This window comes from Dysidea avara, chromosome 6, assembly GCF_963678975.1.
Source record: "Dysidea avara chromosome 6, odDysAvar1.4, whole genome shotgun sequence".
Classification (NCBI taxonomy): domain Eukaryota; kingdom Metazoa; phylum Porifera; class Demospongiae; order Dictyoceratida; family Dysideidae; genus Dysidea; species Dysidea avara.
In genome coordinates, this window is record NC_089277.1 from 16,014,699 (window position 1) to 16,036,037 (window position 21,339).

Consider the following 21,339-nt stretch of genomic DNA (forward strand, 5'->3'; position numbering starts at 1 on the left):
TAATTTTCTTGGCAACCGCACAAATCAACACAGGTACATCAAAATGTATTATTGCTATTACAGTGGAGGATCTGGAGGAGTACAGTCCCACCTCCTCCCCCAAACAAAAATATTTGGTTACACAAGTTCGAGATATACTCTAATAGAAAAGTCACCACATTAAAACCCTCTACAGTTGCAGCACCTTCATCTGACGTGGTACTACCTCCTGAGGGTTACTAGTCCTGCCCCCGGTGGATTTTCCTGCACTAGACTCAAGTGCCTGAGTGGTGTGCAGACATCCCTGTGCTGGCTCACTGGGTGGCAATAGCTGTATTTTGTACAGCTGCATGAGGCTTTAATTTGCTTTTGTGTGTGCATGTGGTGTGTGTATGTGTAGTGTGTGTGAGAGAGAGAGATCATCAGGCATAATATTTAGGTCAGTTCAGTAGCTAGACTACAAGTAGACCATAATATGTAGCATCCAGAGTACAGGACTTATGTCTTCATCAATGCATGGAGCACCTGGATCTACTTAGACTGCTTTGCAGTGGAAACTATCTTTGAAAAATAAAATTCTAGGCATGCTCCTGATGCTTTATAATTATTATAGTGTCTGTCCAGCAGATATTTGCATGCACTGGTCATGATTTACACTGTAGGGAGAGTTGTCATCAATCACTAGCTGATTGGGTAGCACTGGTGACCCGTTTTGCAGTAAACAGAACCCGAGCAGCAACTTTTCAAATAGGTATAGCTTGACCGAAACAGAAATATAATATCTAGATACACAATAGTGTAGGGCTTGATCACAAATGACTTCAAAATTGTGTCCTCTCTTTGATGTGATGGTGTATAGAAAATGACAAAAACTTCTCTAATTTATATCATAAATTGTTAACCGTTTGATACAAAAGTAATACGATAAACATATCTTCTCTAAGCCTAGCACTGATACTTCACATGATGCATGGTAACTTCAAATGAAATACAGTCAATCATGATAAGACAAGTCAAGATCATTCTAGTAGCTCAGCGTTGTATGATCTCCACTTTGTACTTGCGCATGACATGACCCCATAATGTTGCAAACTATGAATGCAGCATACTTATGTAGTTTAACTAATACCTCCTGTACGAGATGTATTCACGTACAAGGAAACTGTATAAATCCATTAATATTATACCTTCATAAGTCATTATGCATGCTTAAATGATATTTTTATTATTGACCACATATAGACCCTACATATACAGTGTATAGGATTTAATAATGCATCCTAGTCATACTAATTGATTTTCTCATGCTGAAGCAGAGCTGGCTTAGTAGATAATGCATAATTTAGAGTATGAAAAAGCTTCTCTTAATAGAAAATGACACTGTGCAGAGATTACTATATAGATTTCATTGTTGAGTGCCGCTTTGGTGTCATCCAATTACTGGCTGCATCTTTCACTGTGCCATATTTCTTCATTTTCATGTCTTGTGCATGATTATTCCTGTAGATATATAAAAATAAATTATTATACATTCCATGTAGAATGTATTGCATGCACGTTTTTGAATCTCTCACTGTTGAACAGTTTTTAGTTAGCTAAATTACATGATTTATTGCTGTAACTATTGATTTTTGTAACTTACTCCAGGCTGATCCCCATGGACATAACTATCATGATTCTGTCTGTCCAGTAATATTGAAATAAATAAACCATAAGGTATATTATTTATAATTCTGTGTATTGCTATTAGCTACATATATTTGTTTGCAATGTATATGTTTCATTTATTTTCAATCAGCAGGAGTCTCCAGGGCAAGGGCGCGGTGGAGCAGGCCAAAGAGTGAGGAGGCCAGGCCAGTTGTAAGTTGAAAACCAAAAAAAGGTCATTACCTGCTGACGATAGCTGCTCTCCACCAATTATATTTCCTTATTTATAACTACACATATACGTAGCAAAGTAGCTTGCTACACTGCTGTCCTATTAGAGTATCTCAATATTTTCTTGTAAACAGTGTCCCATCAGTAAAAGTGGGAGGAGGGGGGGGCATGGCCCCCCTGGCCCCGTCTCCACTGCCTATGCTCCAGGGGTATAATGCTGATGTGCAATTACGATCAAATATAGTTAATAATTATTACATGATTAGTGCTAATTTTTTTTGTTAAAATAATTCTACACAGTCAGTTTCAATAGTATCATCACTCAGTCTATTCCATTTGGGTACAGTTCTTGGAAGGAAGGAGTACTTATTACACTGTTCAAAATGAAGAGTAACCACCATTCTAAAGAGTTCCCAGTGTAGGGAGGATTTAACTCCCCTGGAGAGTAACCAACACTCTGAAGAGAATAACGATTACTCTGAAGAGTAAGTGACACCACCTTCAGAGCATGTGTTACACCTTCAGAGTGATGGTTACTCTCCAAGGGTGCTAATCCTCCCTATTATGGGAACTCTTTAATTGTGGTTATTCTTCATTTTAACAGTGTATATAAGTCGATTCTGGGCCGGTAAGGTACAAGTTTAAATTCGTGTGAAAAGCGGGTCCTCTATACAGACGATCTTATTGGTACATTGTGCAATATTTTGTACAGTAAAGAAGGACTAGCTAGCTCAGTATGTAGAAATTTATAAAATACCTGCTAGTTATGTGTAGATAACTAGACTGTATCCAAAGTACATATTATATTATATACATCATTAAGCATGCGCCCAAACAACTAATTAAGTCGATTCAGGCATGCAATCATGCATGAGCGCAGGCGCACATGCGCTCCTTGTCATGTACTATAAATATACTCTAATAGAACATTCATAATTTTACTATTAGCTATAGTTATGATAACGATTATTATATGTGATATCGATAATGCTCATACTTGTAGAAACGATTTTTTTCAGTGCCACGTCACGAATAGGATATCATTGTGACATCTCAGGAGGTGGGATCTGGAAAATATACATATCGGAGTTCGTATATGCATATCCGAACTTAGTTATACATATCCTAGTCGGATATGCATATCCGAACTTAGATATACATATCCCAGTTGGATATGCATATCCGAACTTAGATATGTATATCCGAGTTAGATATGCATATCCTAGTTCGGATATATATATCCGAGTTCGTATATGTATATCCGAGTTCGCATATATATATCCGAGTTCGTATATATATATCCGAGTTCGTATATACATATCAGAAGTGTAAAATATGAGAGAGAACAGGAAAGGTAATTTTGTCTCAAACGGCGCCTCATAGAATCAGTGTGTGGCGATGTGACACGTTGCACAAACTTCACTCCTCGTTTCGTTAGCATTCAAGACCAGCATATATCATAGAGTCCCTCAGTATTTTTGCCGGACTCTTACTTTTTCAAGCGTTGCTCAAGCGATGTAGTTTCTCACGAGGGGCTCGAGTTTCTCAGTAAAGTCGAGCCGATTAAAGTACGCCTCACCATCCAGTTACATTCTTAAACCATTCAATTTATAACTACGTATCATGAGTGTCCGCTTAAGGTAATTAGGGACTTTCCACGAGATTTCCCCTAAATAGATCACGTGTTAGTTGTCAATCTGGTGGATTCTGGTGGTATACATGGTTCAACAATGCGGTAAGTGTAGTAGAAGCTGTCAATGAATAATTGTTTGTGCACTGCTAAACTAAGTTATTTTTGTGTGATAAGCATGCTTGAGGAAGGGTCTGGGGGACGAGACTAATGTTTTGACAGCAGTTGATGGACAGCAGTTGATGATGGCCAGGCAAAGAACTGCGAGAAGAACTACTAAGATAGTATGATAGTAGGGAAAAATTCCCACCCCTATAGCTCTGCCTAGGGGCATTAACTAGCATTATCCACAGCTACTGTATTATGTTGCTGATATGTACATTCAGGCCAAGAATAAAGGTGAAAGTGGTAGTAAGGCTCAATCCTATTATTCTGCTGAACAGGCAAGGGAGTCTGGGACTCTGGGGACATGTTCCCTCAGGAAAGTACAAGTACTACAACTTTTTTGTTTTAATTGCTTCATCAAGTATAAAAAGTTCAGTCAAAAGGTGATGATTGAGCTCTGGTCTTATGCACTGGTTGGAGTGGTTGTATCGATACTGCACTGTGACATCCTTGAGGGGTTAGTGCTGGCATTGTCCATGGCAATACTATTCCATCTCCCCGAGTCTTGATGATTGAGTCCTCCATTCCTTTCTCTGCTGCTCCAATCCTGAAGTTGTGATCACAGTCAAAAGGTGACGATCGAGGCTCTGATCTTGCATCTATACTGTACTGCAACACCCTTGAGGGGTTAGTCCCGGGTTTGTCCATCGCAATACTGTTCCATCTCCCATATATAAGTCTTGATGGTTGAGTCCTCTATTCCTTTCTCTGCTGCTCTAATCCTGAAGTTGTGACCAAAATATTGAAAAAATGGTTATAACATGATAAATGATTATGATGATAACAATTACAAATGTATTTATAGCTGTGTAGCAACTGTGAACTAATTAGGCACTTGCAAGTTTAATTAGGTGTCTGAAGCATTTAACATGCACAGATATGAGATATATTCATGACGTGCAGGCAGCAAAGATAAATTTACTCTAATAGAACAGTCATACTACACCGTAAATTCATACTTCCGAATTTACGGTGTTATGAAACAATCATTATTATGTATGGATTTTACTGACTCTCCAAGATAATATTCTGCATTAATGTTAATTGCTCATTTCCAAAAAATTACCTTTTAAACCAAATGTAGAGTCTATCACTGACAAAAATGAGTGATATCCACCCCAAAAACACCTTCGCTGTAAAAAAGGCGCGCCCAAGAAACTACAAGTACCTGGAACCCATTGTAAAAAACAAAAAGAAAAATCAGCTTGGCTGAAGTGAAAAGTAACTGGTAACTTAAAGAGCTGATATCTGAAGCGGCCAAGAATACAATTACTAAAGTTTAATCCATGCAAGAACACCTTGGCTATAAAACAGGTGTATATATGAAAGTAACTGGCAACTGAAATGGCTGATATCTGAAGCGGCCAAGAATGAATGGTCATATACAACTAATTCAAAAATTTAACACTGAACCTTTATAATTCAGCTGCGTTCTATATTCACTCTTGCTGCATCGTAAAGTAATTTCTTTTAACTCTAATTGGCTGGTAATTTGGCCGCCTTTTTTAATAGTCAGTATAATAGAGCAAAAAAAGGTGGCCAAATTACCAGCCAATTAGAGTTAAAAGAAATTACTTTATGATGCAGCAAGAGTGAATATATAGAACGCAGCTGAATTAAAGATTCAGTGTTAAATTTTTGAATTAGTTGTATATGACCATTCATTCTTGGCCGCTTCAGATATCAGCCATTTCAGTTGCCAGTTACTTTCATGTATACACCTGTTTTATAGCCAAGGTGTTCTTGCATGGATTAAACTTTAGTAATTGTATTCTTGGCCGCTTCAGATATCAGCTCTTTAAGTTACCAGTTACTTTTCACTTCAGCCAAGCTGATTTTTCTTTTTATTTTTTACAATGGGTTCCAGGTACTTGTAGTTTCTTGGGCGCGCCTTTTTTACAGCGAAGGTGTTTTTGGGGTGGTTCATTTTACACTAGTGACCAAGTCACTGGGTATGGTATATTTTCTACACACTCAGAGAAACTTGAATTTCCAATATTCTGATAACATGTCAGATAAATATCATGTACTATGATGGTAATAATAGTGTAAACAAGTTACTGTACTAAAAGTATGTCATCAAAAATGATGTAGTCATGGCAACTATAATAAGGTCATGAACATAGGCGGCGGAAAGGGGGGGCTAGGGGGCTAATCCCCCCTCAGAATGATATCACACTGAAATTATCTTTCTTGGAGTGGGGCTGAAAACCGTGATAAAGATCGAGATACTCTAATAGAGCAGTCACTTTAATAAAGTTGTCAGTGTGTAGCGAGCTATGTAAGGATTTTTATGTAGTTTATCAGCTAGAAATGGTAGTTGGTGAGTTGGAAAGCTCTTGTTAGTTGGTTGTGACCTTTTTTTTTTTTTTTTTTTTTTTGGTCTCACCTTACCAAACTATAGAAATAAGTCTGAGTCAGCCCAGCCCCCCCTCATATCAACTACTTCCTCCGCCGCTGGTCATGAAGTACACCTTAGCTACTTAACATGTTAACTGTAATGAGGTGGTCTTAATAAAGAGGTGACAACTAAGACTGGTTGTGTACATGAACAGTACACGGTGTAGTTACACTACAATGATATGTGCTACATCAACATCACTGAGCAATGTTTATAGTCCTCCAACAATGATGAAATACCAAATTAAATGTTTTCACTCCTATATATACATCCAAAAATTTTTAGGAAATTCTTCACCAATATTTCCCCAAATAAGACTCACAATTTACATTGTTTATTATATAAACTTTTGTTTATAATCATAGGTAGCTAGTTAGAGCTATATCACACAATACCGTAATTTGCTTTCTTGTGGTTATAAAGCAATTTTTGTATAATTTATATGCAAAATTTGTATGAAAGTTTCTTGTACAAAATTTTTATACAAGATTGAACTAAATCATAAAATATTTTTATATGAAAATTTTTATCACAAAAATTTTATTTCATAATTATAATAATGCTTCTTTGCATATTTTATTGGTAAATTTATCACTTACCATTCTCACTACATTCATCAGAATGAAGAACATTATTTTCATCTTATATTCTCAAAATCACGCCGGCATAATAGATTTAAGCGGCAAATTACACTGCACGAAAAATAAGATGTCCTGCTTGTGTCAGCATGTAGGAATTTTTTTTAATGATTTCCTTTAGAATTTCCTATTTGAGTTATCATGCAGGAAATGTTTTCAGTTGAACATTTTCTGTACAATTTCCTGTTAGTGTCACATGGCAGTAAATTGTTTTAACATTTACAAGAAATGTAGATAAAATCAGTATTAAGATTTTCACCGCATTCATGACTAGTGAAAATGCAGCTGTAAACTGATCAAATGGATACTGCAGGTTATTTGTGTTTAGCTCAGTGTAATTAATACTGAGCCAAGACTTGGTTCTCAACACAACATAGGCTTTCAACATCATATAACAGAGTGTCTCTACAACAATGTGTAACACTGTAACCCATATTATGCTGCTGCAATAACTGTTTAGTGGTATATGAATTGTTATACTAAGGAAGCTCTATTTAACTTTTAAAATTAACTTTCCGTGATGCAAGAATTGTATCTAAATCAACTACACCATATTTCTCAGTGACTTACCGTGCTACAGAAAAAAGAAGCTATGGCATACAGTGATGATACTCAACCCTTTAGGGCTTTCAACATGACAATGTAAACAGCCAACACACAGAGCTAGATAGTTATGTACTGTATGCCAAGGTAAATATTACATGAATTTATGGCCTTAATTGTGTGTTACACTTTGTGTCTTTGTACAATATGGATGTTAGAATTTGTCATGAATAGTGACAGACAGCTGGGGAGTATGGCGTTGTGACAAAGTGTTTACTGTATTTTAGTAAATATCTAGCGATGGCTTTACTTACTATTTCAGCGGTTCACCATCTGTACTTTAATGTATACTACAATGATATACCTGGATTTGTGGAAAGGTACTGATTACTACGATAAAATAACCTGTACTTGGTTGCCAGGAGATATAAAAGAAATAATGCATTTCATGAATATAATAATAAAGGAAATGTAAATGGTTATGAATATTATACATGTACACCATAAAAATTTCCCCTAGTGTATATATAAGGAATGGGAATATATGCCTTTACAGTTATGTGGGTGATTATGTGTAACATAGCTACAGTACAGTGACTAAGTTGATGCCATCCTAGCATTCACGATTATCGCTCAGGTGACATATTATTGTAAAGTTGCTTTACATTAATTTTATAACTGAAGCAAGCTATCAACTTAGCTATGATGATATCACATCATTTTACATATAGCTAGTTTCTGTGTGCATTAGCTGCATCATACTGTCTACATTACCTGATACATGATGCACACAAGTCTACATTGACAATATACGATATGGCTAATCTCAACTCTTTGGTCAGTCATGGATGACATTAACACAGTATACTGTAATGTTGTGACTGTAGTATAATGCACCTATCAATGTAATGCCCCACTACCACAGGTACGGGCTGAGGTGGGGGAAGGTGGGGATTTGTATTCCTGAAAATTACAATGCCCCACCTACTGGGGGAGTACAGCTGGTAAAAGCCCCTACAAATCCCGACAATACCCCTAGTATATACCTGGGGGAATGTGGAGCTTAGAGGGGGTTAGATATTTTTCAACAATAATAAAAATTTCATTAATGATAAAAGATGTACACACTCTGCATTAAGCCACACCAACTATTTACACTCTTCACATACAAATTCTTCAGGCTCTTCCACAATACCTATACAAACAAAATGGAACCATCTGTCACATAAATCACAGCCTATCCACTTTTCTACGGAATCCGTGAACTCCTGGAACTCTTCATAACAAACTGCACAGTGGTAAGTGGCTACAGCTGTTTTATGTTCTTTGTTTTTTCTTCTTGTTTCAGCAGCCTTTACTGCACCTCTTCTGCGGTTCTCCTTGATTGTGTGTAGGTGTTCGAACCATATAGTGACATCACTTACTGATAGCAAGGTTTCTTTAGCAATTTCAGAACAAAGGGACTCGGGTGGAGGGTATGAAGTTAACTGGTCAAATTTTTCCTTAAGTACTGTTGAAGGAGGCTTTTTCATTGGCAAAAGTTGTGATTGAATAGATGACTTAGGTGGAAAATAATGACCAGTACAATTTTCTTTACATTCAGTGCAATCAACATTACCCCATGGTCTGTCAGGGTCAGGAATAGGCAGTGGTAAGTGCGTGATAAGTGGTCCTCCACTGTACCAGGGTGGCATGTGCTTCTGCTCACTCCTGCACACAGGATGACAACAAGAGGGATCAAAACAGCAAACAAGAAAAAATGCGTATTGGGGTGGTAGTCCCTTAATGCTATGCCTTTCCTTTAACTGCCACACAGTGTCAAAATAGTTGTACAATTCTGGCCTTTCCCTTTTTAATGCTTCTTTTTGCTTCTTAGTACCCTTACAATATTGTAGAAAATATTTACGGACTACTTGTTGTTCTGAAGAATTCGCTCCATTGTACAAATGTATGACAGTGTCTCCACATGGAGCATCATTAACTCTGTTTATGTAAACATTAGTAGCCAATTCCATATTATGCTCATATTTTTCTTTATTGATCTTTCCTGTGTTTGAATCCATGCATGTTCCTCCAAGAGTGGATGGAATGAATAAATTTGCATGTGCTAATGCTAAACAACCGTTTTGTAATTCAACGCGATTTAAATAGCTGGACCCACTGTTCCTTGCTGTAACAAGGCATGCAATAGTTGACCGTTTCAAATGTCTCTCTGTCCATATGAATTGAACCTCTTCATGAATCGGGCCTTCATCACTGGCACCATCTACCCGAAAACATTCAACTGGTTTTCTAATATCTGTACTAGGATTGAAGAACATTGGCTTGAATTCTGGTGTTAGTTCTAGCATTTCTAAATCAGCACTGTGTTGAAATGGGTTTTTTGGAAAAACACCAGTTGCCTTAACTACACCTGCACACATCTCTGCAGTAGTATCTGTGGCTGTAAAATTATATGATGTAGTCTGCAGAATAGAGGTATAAGGATTAACATAGTCTGTATAAGTCGTTAGAGCTTCATGATCTTGCACTACTGGGCTCTTGTGCAAACGATGAGTAGCCATCGTATCTAAGCGGAATCCAGCAGCATCATCTCTGTTAACATTAACAATGTTGCAGCCATCCTTGTATTGTAGGTAGTTTAAACCAGCATAAAAGGCTGCACTCCAATGAGCATCGGGATTAAACTTGAGCATGAACCCCTTTCGTGCACGTCTACAAGTGACTTTGGCCAAGCCTTTATAACGTTCAGCAGATTTTCTTCTTTTGTTCCTTGCCACGCATAGCTCTACTACAGTTCCATAAGCAAAGTTTCGTCCAAAGGTTTTGATTAAATGATCACGTATCCTTCCAAAAGTGGCTTTTGATTTAACATGGATGTTCCCATCAAATGTCAACACACCAGTTCTGCGCCATGCATCAGCCCCAACATTGCAACTTTTCACAAAATCTTCGATTTCTCTTCCAATAGTAGGAAACTCCTTTACAATTGTTTTCACACGGTCACTTTGCTTCTTCCTAAGGTAGTTTCGGCTAGCAATAGTTTTACTTATTAAGTACTGGGCTCTTCGTTGAATGGTCTTCCTTTGTTTTGCTACAATAGCCTTTGCCTTCTCACTAAATGCATCTTTGAGGCCAATGTACTCATCAGGATCTTCACTTTCTGAGTCTGTCACAATAAAACCATTTAAGGCATCCACACTTCTTTCTGCCTCATGTCGATGGGTATTATTATAGTTGGTAAATGCTTGATATGATTGCTGTAGCAACATTTTATGATCAGATGTCAAACATTTCTCTAACAATTTTGGAAACTGTTGGGACAGTTGATTTGTAATACCTTTTTCATCATCACAATCTGCTTTTGTTAGCATGTGGTCAACTAAATGAAACCAATTAAATTTACTTTCAACTAATGCTACAAGCAGCTCATCAAAAACAAAACATTTATCTTCTGTGGCAGTTTCTAGTGAACAGTCAGGCTCAATATCTGAATCATCAATGTATAACTGAGTTACCGCAGCTTCTTGATCTTCACTTAAACTTCTGATTGATTCTCGAATATGCAGAGACTCTTCAATACAAGCCTCCACCCTAGCAGTTCGCTCAGTCATATTTTCAAACCCATAACAGCGCCTGGCTGATGATGGTGTAAGTCCAGAAGCTTTGAATGTTGCATACCTAACTAGTTCTCTCTCCCGGTCATTTTGAGCAAGGGACAACAAATTCTGAAGGTCAATCTTGGAGAATGTTTTTGAACTAGTAGCAGAGCTGTTAGATGATTCACAAATATCAATGAGTTTCTCATAGTCGACTCCTGGATTGAGTTCCATCACATACACTTTAGGATCTTTATTTATCTTGATTAGCAAGGCAGCTAAAGGCATTTGTAACAGTCTACGCTTAGCATTTGGAGTATGATAAGTTACGCCTGGAAAGCAGCTCTGAAATAATGATTTAAGAGGAGTGATGCCTTTCTCCATTACAATATTTGCAGCTTTTATCATTTTAGGGCATTCCTTACAATTATGGTGGTGGCTTTTACAGTATTGTGTTCTAGCTAAACAGTATTGTCTAAGGTTAAATTCTTTAATTTTACTTATGCTTACACGATTAGAAAGTATTTCATAATCCGATAGTGAAAGATTAACATAATCATGGTAAGTACTAACAAAGTCAGTCTGAGGCCTCCCTGTACCGGCAATACCAGTACAAGGAGGCTCTGCTAAAAAAGTGTATCTTTTTGTTGGTTAGTTATTTGACCAACAAAAGACATCTGGCCAGCAGAAGAGATCTGGTCAGTGGAAGACATGAGTTCAGTGGACGATGTCTGGTCAACCGAAGGTGATTCATCAACAAAAGAAGTCTGATCACCAGAGGACATTTGGCTATTTGATGATGATTGACCTCTGGAAGATGTTTGTGAACTTTCATTGTCAGAGAGTATGATTGTATCTGCACTACTGCTGTCATCACTATATACACTTGACACTTCAAGCACAACCTTAGATTCCTTTGGTTTCAAAGATTTATGCAAACGCCTGGTTTTACTAGAGGAATCATCTGACTCCTGACTGGAAGCAACATTTCTGCTATGGTAGGACATCGATCTTTTAGTTTTTTTCTGTAAAACCAGCAGTTCATTTTCTAGCTCTCGTTTTTGTTTGGACAAACTGGCAATCTCTTCAGTAATATCGTCACAAGCCTTGTAGTTTTTCACATTTTCAGCCATCTGTCTTCTTTTCTCTTTGTATGATATTCTTTCCTTTAAATTTTGTATGTCTTCTTCCAACCGTTTCATGCGTTCCACTCTAGCATCAAAAGTGAGCCTTGGCTGTTTTGTAGCAGTGGACTCTACAGCTCCACAATATTTGTTACTGCGGCTTTTCCCCTTCTTAAATGAGTAGCTTGAATTTACTTTACTCCTAGCTGCATCCAAGAGCTTCTGACGACTTGAAAGATATACGGGATTCTGTAGGCAAATTTCTTGAGCTGCTTTATTTACTGATATTTGATATTCAGTTAGAGGTCGTATGGATTCCTTCTTGTAAATAAGGGCTCTCTACTTGATGTCTTCATCAGACAGACCTGGACTAGCCATCTCAACATTTGGAATGCTAGATTCCTTTATAGGGTATAAAACATACAGAATGTAAATGCAATGCAACTGTTACATGCACTTAACAGGAATAAGCATACATTTGTTTTTGTGTGTGTGTGTGTGTGTGTGTTCTTTTGCAGCAACAATATAGACTGAATTAAATTCTTTACGTAAAATTTATACGTATGATATACCTGTGTTGTGCCTCTGCAAAGCGAAACACCAGACTTGGATAAGCTTAATTGGAGTTGGGTAGAAGTTTTACCAGGGGCTGCTGCAACCGCACCAGAATCCTGAGGATGGTTAAAGGCCACCTGTACACAAAATATAGATACTATGTATAATTTTACCACTGGAAAGATTGAATACATATTCTGCAATATAAATTTAGTAACACTATGCATGCTTTATACAAGATAGTAAGTAGCTGCAACTTAACAATGCATGAATGCATGTATATAAATGCTTAGAACAATATCATAATACTCTAACCGCTAACAAAAGATTGCTAATATTTAGTAGTGCAAACTATTAAAACTATAGATACCAGTATGATAACTACATAAGTGCAACATTGCACTTGCTTGCAAGAGTTAACTTGTTCACGGTGAGGTTTATTGCCAGTAAAGGGACGTGGTATTCACTATACTCACGAGTTTTCATCCTGCGGAATACAGGGTGAACCTGGCTATTAGCTCTACGGCAAACAAATTGACTCTTGCTAGCAAGTGCAATGTTGCGGTTGGGTGGTACCACAGCTAATCAAATAGCTATTAATCACAACCTATGCATTTAACTATAGCACTGTCAGCAATTAACCAACAAACCATATGCAAGCAAATGTAGGTGAAGATAAAAGATTGTAACAAATAGATAAACTCTTCACAGATACATTTCAATACTCTAGAGCCGGAGTCTAGACTGGTGGGCTGTATTGAGCTCTGTTCAGAACTTCCAACTATAAGTAAAATTTATCAGCTAAGCCTCAATTATATATATAGCATGAAGCAATCAGTCTGTCAACTAAAGCTAAGCGTACAATTCTGCAGTTTTAGACTTAAGCTGAAACTGTTTTACAGACCATCTTAGCACAGATTAGAGTGTGGTGGATAAGAGTGCTATTAGCAGTAACAGGTTATCACTGTTAGGCTTCACAATAACAAGTAGAGCAAGCCAGTGTACATGCAGCACTTGCATACCATGTAGTTTAATACCAGGAATGTATTGTATGCATCTAATTACCCCCAGCAACATGCACTGTGTGACAAACATCAATCTTTTTCAAGCAAGTATAGTTTTTGCCTACCTATCATGACAAAATGCACCAAGAAAAAATAGCTATTTAGCTAGCTAATTTATTTTATATACAAGCTACTAACCGACTGTGCGGTGGAAAGATTGTTGGCTGCACCTTCCTCGGACTGAATTGTTTCCATTATCCTCATCACAGCTCTGTCAGGAATTTCCTGGTCCAAGCCAACTACATCAACAAACACGTCCTCTCCCCAGCTGTCATCTCGTACTTGCAATATCACACTACTCTGGCTGCACTGCAAAATATCCTTAAAGCTCTCTAGAATTGCAGAACGGAGGACAGAGACGTCGCCACTATATCTCACAACTCTTGTTCTTAGCCCACTAGGTGTGCTGATAGACACCAGCGCACTCTTGCTTTCTCTTCGTTCCTCGCTTCGTTCACACATCGCCACCAGGCCAGCTGCATTCAAAAACGAGGCGTGCGCAGTTAATTATCTCACGTGATTGCCAGTCATTGCATTTTAATGCACTGTGAGGATACGCTTGCGGGTTGTGATATGTACGGCTGGAGTACGCTGATGGTTGACTATCCGATACAAGTGAATTTCTTTTATAATTTTCAAGGTAAATACAAAGCCCCACTACCTCGGGGCAATCGGGCTATCAATTCCCCTACCAACCCCGACTTTCTCCCACCCTCAGCCCGTACCTGTGGTAGTGGGGCGTTACATTGATAGGTGCATAACTGTAACTATTAATAGGCTGTGATGTTGTAATCATGCGTGATGTAATAGTTATTGTAAGTAAGTGTTAGAACGTATCCTATAATTGTATGGCTATAAAGTCTGTACTGTTGTACAATGTTATCAGTCTATAATCAGTCTTCAATAGAGGTAACGGCAACAATAATACATGGTGTCAGAAGTGCAGCTTTAACTTCTTCAAGTCATGGCTAGTCTCAGTCTCCGTACTCCAGCACCGTTTAATTTCAGAAAACCTGAAGAGTGGAAGAAATGGAGAAGCCGTTTCGAACAGTATCGCCTTGCTTCCGGACTATCAAAAGAATCAGCCGAACGACAAGTGAGCAGTTTACTGTATTGTATGGGCGAAGATGCAGAGGCAGTATTAGCTAAGGTAAATGCGGGTATTTCCGGACAGCGCACAATTCCGGACACTTCGTGTATAGCACCCAAGAATGAATCAACTAGAACACACTTTTCGATTTTTATAATCCCTATAAGAATAGCTATTCACAGCAGAAATTTCAAGGCAATCCGTTGTTTCGTTACTCGGCTAGCTTGATAAAGGTACCAAAGTGTCCAGAATTGTACGCTGTCCGGAAATACCCGCATTTACCTTACTACTCGCATAACCGACGAAGATAGAGCGGATTACAGCAAAGTGTTAGAGAAGTTCGATGGATATTTCAAAGTACGAAAAAATCTCGTCTTTGAACGTGCTACATTTAACCAAGCACGCCAGCTTTCAGACGAATTGGCTGAGCAGTTCATCACAAGGCTTCATCTGCTAGCTGACAACTGCGAGTTCGGTAATTTACGAGATGAGATGATCCGTGATCGCCTAGTCATTGGAATCCACGACAAACAGCTATCTGAGCGACTACAGATGGAACATGGACTTAACTTGCAACAGGCAGAGACAATGGTTAGACAAAGAGCAGCAGTGCAAGAACAGCAGTATGCTCTGAAACATCCAGGGAACACTAAATTACAGATGGATGCAGTGAGGAAAGGCCACACCTCCACCCACAAACAAATGAAGCCTCCAAAATGGAAACAACCTGCAGCTAGACGGTTGCCTTCAAAGACACAAAGTCTACCTCCAAAGTGCAGAAGATGCGGAAAAGACTCTCACCCCAAACAACAGTGCCCTGCTAGAGATGCTACATGCCACCGATGCAGACGTCAGGGTCACTACAGCAAACAGTGTCTGTCCAAGACAATGGCCAGGGTGACCTCAGACATGAAGGAACTATCTACAAGAGACCAGGAGAGTGACAGTGATCATCAAGACTTTGACCTTAACAGTGATGATCTCTACACAGATGTTGTTTACCTAAACACAGTAGGTGATGAGCAAGCACATACCAAAAATGTGCCAGAAAGCTGGAATGTGCAAGTCATGGTGAAAAACAAGAAGGTGTTGTTTAAAGTTGACACTGGTGCAGAAGTTACTGCAATGTCTGAATCGGCATGGAATTTGCTGAGTCATCCAGGCAAACTGAGAAAAGCAAAACAAAGGCTTTGCGGACCAGATCGTAAACCACTAGATGTCCTAGGGACAGTCAGTCTGACATTGACACTCAATGGGAAATCCTGTACTTAGCAGCAGATTTACATCATTCGCAACTTGAGAAGTAACCTACTAGGCTTACCTGCTATCAGACAACTGCAGATGTTACCTCAAATTGATGTCATAGAGAAGACTATTCCAGATCAATTTCCTGACCTATTCACAGGTTTAGGCAACATGAAGGAATGCTACACTATCAGACTGAAACCAGATGCAAAACCCTATGCCCTGTTTACACCCAGACACATACCTATTCCTTTGAGATCTAAAGTTCGAAATGAACTGGACCGAATGGAGAGGTTGGGAGTTATTTCAAAAGTGGAGACACCAACACCCTGGTGTGCAGGCATGGTGGTTGTTCCAAAAAGCTCCGGAGAAGTGAGGATATGTGTAGACTTGAAACCCCTGAATGAAAGCATTTTAAGAGAAGTTCACCCTCTTCCAAAAGTTGAAACCACCCTAGCTCAGTTATCAGGAGCAAAAGTTTTCTCAAAATTAGACGCAAACAGTGGCTTTTGGCAAATTCCTTTAGACCCAGACTCCCGGCTCCTGACTACATTCCTTACACCATTTGGGAGATTTTGCTTTAATAAATTACCTTTTGGGATCTGCAGCGCACCATAACATTTCCAGAGACGTATGTGTAACATCCTTGCTGGTCTACCTGGAATTGTTTGCCACACTGATGATGATGTCTTAATTTTTGGCTGCAACCAGAGAGAACATGACAGTAGACTCAGAGCAGCTCTCCAAGCAATTCAACAAGCTGGACTAACTTTGAACAGTGATAAATGTGTGTTTAACCAAACATGTATATCTTTTTTAGGTCACATCATCAGCAGCGATGGAATTTCTCAGGATCCTCAGAAGACAAGAGCTATTACTCACATGAGTCCACCAACAAATGTCACACAACTTCGACGATTTCTAGGAATGATTAATCAAATGAGCAAATTTTCATCAAACCTAGCTGAACTGTCTCAACCACTTCGAGAGCTTCTTAGTCCTAAGAGAGCATGGATTTGGGGGCAACCACAAGCTGAATCCTTTGAGAAGTTGAAAGCTGAAATTCCTACTCCCAAAGTACTTGCTCACTACGATGTGACAGCTGATACTAAGATCAGTGCAGATGCCTCATCTTATGGATTAGGAGCTGTGCTACTACAGAGGCACAATGGTGAATGGAAGCCCATAGCTCATATCCAACAATTAAGCGACTTTTAATAAAAAAAAATTTTATTGGCAAGATACACGCGTCTACACTGGAAGCAGGTTTTCAAGGCTCTGTTATGGAGCGTCAGATAACTTTTAATCCCTTTCCAGGTTCTAGCAGGAATGGCCAGCATGACATCTACTTTCACGTAAAATGTAACAGCTTAATACGGCCTTCTTCATGGTACAAAGTAGGGGATTTAACATTACACATAGAACCATTGGCAATGAAAATATTTGCTCACCCCAACAATCCAGGCGCGAACTTTTTAACGATTCCAGGTTATCCCAGGCTAGATCTATCCTTTCTTGAATACTTCAGCTAGCTATACCGTTCGTGACGAACGTTTTACACGGTACAAATAATTTTATAAAAATCACCATCTCAATCCAATAGTCGCATACCCTGGCTGAGCACTGATTATTAATGACGCGCGCGCTATATTGCGTGGGCGAGTTGCAATGGAGAAGTATTCCGTTCTTGAATGTTTAATTCATCAACTTTTCAATGGTCAGTAGTCCTTGTACATCATGCTAATAACTTTTTTTGATCACGTGATACATCTTTGTATTTTGTACATGTAATCAAATAAATATTTTGAAAAATGGTCATTATAAAAATTTCAAGTTATTTGTTTGCAGTTCTCCAACGTATAAACCTGTGGAAAAAACAGTCACATTTAAATTGGTGAATTTAAAAAAATCTTTATCACGCACACACTACACACACACACACTCACACACACACACACTCACACACACGCACACACACAAACACACACACACACACATTCACACACACACACACACACACACACACACACACACACACACACACACACACACACACACGTACACACACACACACACACTTCACTACATATTCACATAAAAATAAAACACTACAAGGTTTGGTAATGGTTGTTTACATTGGCTAATTTTGTGGTGTGCCACATATAGCAACTAGGGAAATGTGTATCTGTGATCAAGAATTTAATTTAGTTTGTAATATCATAATTAGATGGTCACACTATCTTTGTCAACTAGAGATGAACTGGCTTTTGGTAAAAAGGGAGGGGTAGCCAATGCCTCGGGACTCTTGTATGCTATGTGAGAAATCCAATCAGAAATACACAAATATATTAGAAACCAAATCCTAAATCCAAAATCATGTAAAAGTAATGGAGAAAGTGAGTTTAACAAAGTAGACAATGATCGATCATGAATAACTAGAACAAGATGTAGATCAACAACTGTACAGATAGTTACTAGTTAGCAATATCTCTAAATGCTTTTAAAAATACATAAAGATTGGGAGTCTCGTACACGCCAGTTGGGTGCTTTGTGTGGGCATTGGCAACCCCTCTGGTACACCATTTCTGTGTTTTGCGTGGGCGTTAGCTACCCCTCGGGAAAAATAAAATAATGAAAGACTATACAGAAGCTGATCTGTACAGAAGATGAGCCCTACACAGCTACGTGGGCTTCTTTTTACAAAGCATACACTCACCTTATTTGCACATAGCCCAATCATCATCATGGACGCTTCCACCTCCCACCGTGCACTAAAGTAATAGAAACAAACATCATTAAATAATATAAGCATTAATAGTATTATAGCATAACACAGCAGCACAATATTACAGCATGATAAACAAACCAAAGTATTTATACAGAAAACTATGTCATAGACATTTAATCGTCTTTGAGCAAGGCCATTTTAACGAAGGCGCAAATTGGGCGTGGGCGGGCAATTCATTACATTCTTTTCGCCGTTTATAACTATCACTTGCAAACTAATGCATATACATACAATGTCAAAGAACGTATATATTTAAACAGTTGTATGATACTTATAGACTGTTTTTTCACTGTCAACCACTTCTTGCGCGTGGGCGGCCCACCACCCCTCCCCTCCGCACCGTCCCACCCACCCACCCCCTATATGATATACGTGCTATACAGCTGAGCATATAAAAGTTGCTAAAATTAACAGGTTTTTGTAGAATCAGTTTTATTTTTAAAATTCTAATTGAACAAACAGTACATTTTCATACTGTAGCTGAATGACATTAAAATACATTGAATTGTCTGATATGTTTTGCCTCTCGCTCATTGACTGACACAGAGCGAAGATATGCACAGATCGAAAAGGAGGCACTCGCCATTACTTGGGCTTGTGAGAAATTCTCAGAGTATGTCCTTGGGAAGCAGATTCTACTGGAAACAGACCACAAACCTTTGGTCCCTATACTGGGAAAGAAAAGTTTAGACTCTTTACCACCCAGAGTGTTACGTTTTCGTCTTCGTCTGATGAGATTTGAGTATACCATCAAGCACGTTCCAGGGAAAGAATTGTACACTCCTGATACACTCTCCGGTGAATAATCAACTAGATTCTCTTACCAAACTGTCAGCCAGAGACATTGAACTGTTTATTCACACTCTTACTGACCTATTGCCAGCTAGCAAAGATAGACTACAAGTTTACCGACAAGCTCAAGCTAGTGACGATGTTTGTGCCAAGTTGATTGAGTATTGTAAATCAGATTGGCCAACCCACAAGCCAAAAGGAGTTTTGAGCAAATACTGGCAGTTCCGTGGTGAGCTATCATTGTGTGATAATCTGTTGTTGTATGGCACTAGAATAGTTGTACCAGATAAGATGAAACACGAGACACTACAAAAGATACACCAGGGACATCAAGGTATCCAGAGATGCCGACTTCGAGTTAACACTTCCGTTTGGTGGCCTGGGGTATCCCGTGACATGGAAGAATTTGTGAGATCCTGTCCAGAGTGCCAGCAGTCAGCAATACTACCGAGAGAGCCATTGCTTCAATCTCCCCTTCCCAGTCATCCATGGGAAAGAGTGGCATCAGATTTGTTTGAACACAAGAAATCAACTTATTTGCTAGTGGTTGACTACTTTTCAAGATTTGTTGAAATAGAGAAATTAACCTCTACCACTTCTTCAAGTGTAATCACTCACCTCAAAGCCATATTTTCAAGGCATGGTATTCCTGCTACTCTCATTACAGACAATGGACCACAATATTCCTCAGAAGAAATGAATAAGTTTTCCTTAACTTATGGATTTCAACATGTGACCAGTTCTCCTCATTACCACCAGTCAAATGGACAAGCGGAAAGAGCAGTAAGGACTGTTAAGTCTCTTTTGTCAAATTCCCCTGATCCTTATTTAGCTTTACTCAATTATAGAGCAACCCCATTGCCATGGTGTGGACTCAGCCCTGCAGAGCTTTTAATGGGACGAGTTATCAGGACAGATGTTCCTCAACACACTAGAGCTTTTCAGCCAGATTGGCCCTACCTGAAAGAATTCAGAGAAAGGGAGAGGAAGTATAGAGATGATCAGAAACGGAACTACGACAAGCGTTACAGAACAAGATCCTTACCTGACCTTCCTGAGAACACTCCAGTTTGGGTAGACATGCAGAATGGCTAAGTTCAAGGAACTATTGTGTCATCAGCACCAGAACCAAGATCTTACATAGTGACAGTGCCATCTGGAGAAGTTCGTCGAAATCGCTCTCACTTGATAACCAGGACCTCAGGAAACTCTGAAGCTGTAACAGTCAGTAACAGTACCAGTGTGCCGAGGCAGATACAAACTCGTTCCAAAACTGGCACAGAGATTCGGCCTCCACAACGTTACAAAAACTAGTGTTACAGCTTGGAAGGAGATGTAGTATAACTGTAACTATTAATAGGCTGTGATGTTGTAATCATGCGTGATGTAATAGTTATTGTAAGTAAGTGTTAGAACGTATCCTATAATTGTATGGCTATAAAGTCTGTACTGTTGTACAATGTTATCAGTCTATAATCAGTCTTCAATAGAGGTAACGGCAACAATAATACAGTGACCTCACCTAGTCTCTGTTGAGGCACCACAGCTAACTGTGGTATAGTCTTTCCCGCAATCCTATAGTGGAAGGTTGTCAAACCAACAGGTGTTAGTCTTTGTGTCACTGCCTTCTGACAAGTGTATGGAATGTATAACAATAAATTACTGATGTTTGATTGTATATGTGTACTATCAATAGTTCATAATAAAGAGGTCTTATAGTATGGACTCTTGGTACAAGAGGTTATTGGTAGAACTTTATTGCAGGAAAAAAACACTAATGACACTTAGATGGTTTGTTAATTGCAATGTTGGTTTACAGTTAAATGGCTTCTATCCTTGCAAGAATTA

The 21,339-nt window shown here is 38.7% G+C and overlaps 2 protein-coding genes across 2 annotated transcripts in view; one reads left to right on the forward strand and one right to left on the reverse strand.

The window, feature by feature from the left end:
- The first annotated feature begins 3,581 nt into the window (after nucleotides 1-3,581).
- The window catches only part of LOC136258841 (uncharacterized), a 61,925-nt gene continuing 44,167 nt past the window's right edge, over nucleotides 3,582-21,339 (forward strand). The window contains exon 1 of the mRNA XM_066052193.1: nucleotides 3,582-3,592. The gene's annotated coding sequence lies outside the window, so the exon portion shown is untranslated. The remainder of the gene's footprint in view (nucleotides 3,593-21,339) is intronic.
- On the reverse strand, nucleotides 11,460-14,064 carry LOC136258324 (uncharacterized). The gene is made up of 4 exons (XM_066051648.1): nucleotides 13,715-14,064; nucleotides 12,530-12,649; nucleotides 12,301-12,359; nucleotides 11,460-12,186 (listed from the first exon to the last, which is right to left on the reverse strand). Exons 1-4 carry the CDS (start codon nucleotides 14,036-14,038, stop codon nucleotides 11,460-11,462), a joined length of 1,230 nt encoding a protein of 409 aa, XP_065907720.1. The 5' UTR covers nucleotides 14,039-14,064.